Source organism: Octodon degus, unplaced genomic scaffold (genome assembly GCF_000260255.1).
Source record: "Octodon degus isolate 3935 unplaced genomic scaffold, OctDeg1.0 scaffold00162, whole genome shotgun sequence".
NCBI lineage: Eukaryota > Metazoa > Chordata > Mammalia > Rodentia > Octodontidae > Octodon > Octodon degus.
Genome location: NW_004524738.1, coordinates 2416161 through 2419121, shown reverse-complemented (window position 1 = coordinate 2419121; position 2961 = coordinate 2416161). Strand labels below are relative to the sequence as shown.

At 41.9% G+C, this 2961-nt stretch overlaps 1 protein-coding gene across 5 annotated transcripts in view; it reads right to left on the bottom strand.

The window, feature by feature from the left end:
- St3gal5 (ST3 beta-galactoside alpha-2,3-sialyltransferase 5) overlaps positions 1-2961 on the bottom strand; it is a 51637-nt gene that overhangs the window by 2175 nt on the left and 46501 nt on the right. For all 5 annotated transcript variants that reach the window (XM_023702935.1, XM_023702936.1, XM_023702939.1 and 2 more), the window contains exons 5-6: positions 2749-2935; positions 1346-1504 (exon numbers count right to left, since the gene is read on the bottom strand). In XM_023702935.1, coding sequence (XP_023558703.1) covers positions 1346-1504; positions 2749-2935 — 346 coding nt within the window. The remainder of the gene's footprint in view (positions 1-1345; positions 1505-2748; positions 2936-2961) is intronic.

The window sequence follows — 2961 nt, the reverse complement described above, 5'->3', positions numbered from 1 at the left end:
TACCACTCTGCATCCTGGTGGCAGGACATGCTAACTGCAAGTTAATAATCTAGAGCAATGAACAACGCAAAGCATAATAATTCTCATATAAGGCCACAGAATAAAATCACGTGGGGAACTCTAAAATTGGTGGTGCGTGCCTGTAATCTCAGTACTTGGGAGGCTGAGGCAGGAGGACTACTGTAAGTTCTAGGTCAACTTGAGCTACAATAGTGAGTTCAAAGCCAGCCTGAGATACACTGTGAGATCCTATCTGAAATAAAATAATTCCCAGGGTCAGCCAGACAGCTAAGTGCACTAAAGTGCCTGCTTAGGTAGGTGCAGGGACTAGGGTTCAACATCCAGCATGCCACGCCAGCCCCACCCCCGGGGCACACTGAGAAGCGATTGAGACTGGCTATGGTGGTGTGCGCCTGTAATCTCAGCACTTCGGAGGCTGAAAATAGGAGAATCACTACGAGTTCCATCTGTGTAGTGAGATTCTGTAGACCCTATACTAAATACATTTAAAAAACCCCAATTTCTGGGGCCGGGGAGATGGCTCAGTGGAATAAGCGCTTCCCTGGCAAGCGTAAGGGCCTGAGTTCAATCGCCAGTTCCGCAAACAAAACAAAACAAAACAAAACAACCCAATTCCCAGTGTATGACCATAGTAATTACCCCAGACCAATTACACAAGAATTTCTAATGCAGGACCCAGGATCAACTAAGAAGCACTGTTCTAAAGAAAAGACTCAAGTCAACAACTTCTGACACTGCCAGTCTTGCGGATAACCCACTACTATATAGACTACTAGACTATATTGGATTACCCTGCTGAATTCATGCACCTACAATATATGAATGGCAATGGAATACACATCTCTGACAAAAGTAAACAAAAAAGGGGATATAAATGGACCACTTTGTAGTGGAAAAATATATATCTGTATATTCAAAATAGCATAAATATACAGCTACTTTCTCTTCAATGAGGTTTTAAACTAATATTGTTTATTTTTTATTTAAACTAATATTGTTTAGACAAGATATCATGTCTACATCTTGTACTAGGAACAGCTACTACAAAGACAACAATATGCAATGTATTAATTATTGTAACTGTACTCCTAACCTGTTTTGAACTATCTCATTGCTACTTCTTTCTCAATAAAATTATTAAAATATAAAAAAAATAAAGACTGATTTTTTTTGGCATCATCTATAAAGTAAACTAAAGAGTTAATATGTAAAGAACTTTTCAGACCAACAAAGTACCTCTCAGTGTCCTGCAGTTAAACAGAATCTTGGATTCCCTTTGGAGATAAACAAGAACCCACTTAACTTTGAATAGTAACAAAGGTACCTTATCTCGGCCCCAGAGTCTTGGCTGAGACTCTGGGAACTGAAGGATGTCAAAGGCAGTCTCTTTGATAATAACTGGATTCAAAATCCTAAAGTGTTTTGGCTCTAGTGGGATTTTTTCAGCCACCTGTTTCCAGAAGAAGAGTCGCATCCAAAATGGCTAAGGAAAGAAAGCAACAATCATTAGCGTCAAAGTCCCCCACTGGGAGAGGATTACAAAGCATTCCCTGTTAATTAGGTCAAGGCTACGGGCACAACCCCGCATAACCTTGGGCCCAGTGTTTTGCAGCATAGTCATTAAGAGCTGTAGAACTACAGCACCTCAGCTCAGAAAAACTACTTTGAAAGACACAATTTACAGACGTGGCACCGGACAAGGAAAGAAATTATAGACCCAGTTCTTACTTGTTTATGGAGAAAATTTCTCAGGAAGCCTTTGTAAGGTCTAGGGCTTTCATTCTGCCCAACAAGTAGGTCCAACTTCAGGGTGTTAAGTACTGGGAGAGCCCTGCCGGATGGGGCCCACCTTGCACCCTCTCTCCATTGACTTTATTTTCTAATCCTGTAAGGTTGCTAGGCAACTGACTATAAATCATTCCCCATGTGCTTCACCTTCCCATTACATTGTCCACTCAGTAGAAACCCCAGAAGATCAGAGCTGTATGGAATCAAGCTTCGGAGATGTAAATTCTCCATCACATGGAGATGACCTGAAAAATCTAGTATGTCCTGGGAGTTCCGAAAAATGCACACATACGCCTCCCCAGCTGACTACTGACATTTATTCAATACACTGAGTGGAACTATAAAGCAATGTGAAGAGCCGGGGAGATGGCTCAGTAGAATAAGCGCTTCCCTGGCAAGCGCGAGGGCCTGGGTTCAATCCCCGGTTCGGCAAAAAAAAAAAAAAAAAAAAGCAATGTGAGTGATTACTGTAGAGGCCAGCTGAAGGAAGATGACCAAGCGAGGGCAGCGCCTCCACATTAGCCCCCAGGGATGCCGCGAATGGAGTCCAACCTGGGACCACTGACTTAAGCATTTTAGAGGAATCTTTGGAATTTTATGTCTATTCTTCTGACTACCTTAAAAATGGCTTACATTTATCCAAGTACATCTCATTTTTGGAACTACACAAAAACCATGCAAATCCAAATCTGGAGGATAAGGTGGTGACCAACCTCAACAATAGAAATTTGGGCCCCACACCATTTTTACATGTGGCTCTAAGGTTCTGAAAGTAATTCTCAGCAAGGAGTTGTAAGGCATTTCTAAGATGAGGGTGGTTCTCATTGGAAAAAACAGGATAAAAGCATACCTCCCACTGTGCATGTTTAACAACAAAAGTTTAAAGACCCCTTCACATTTGACCAAGGCGCACTTGTTGGATGAACTTTTGGTGCTTACCAGGGTTTCACGTTTTAGCATTGCTTGAAGCCAACTGAAATCAACGCTCTTAAATAGAACAGTGACAAACAGGTCATTGGCATAATACTCAGCACCAGACAGCGGGGCGCCTTCTGGGTAGGTCATCCTTATAGTAGTTTTATTTCCAACATGCTCAGAATATCCCTCCACTGGTGCATTGTTTAACCTAGTGACATAAACAGGAAAGAGACA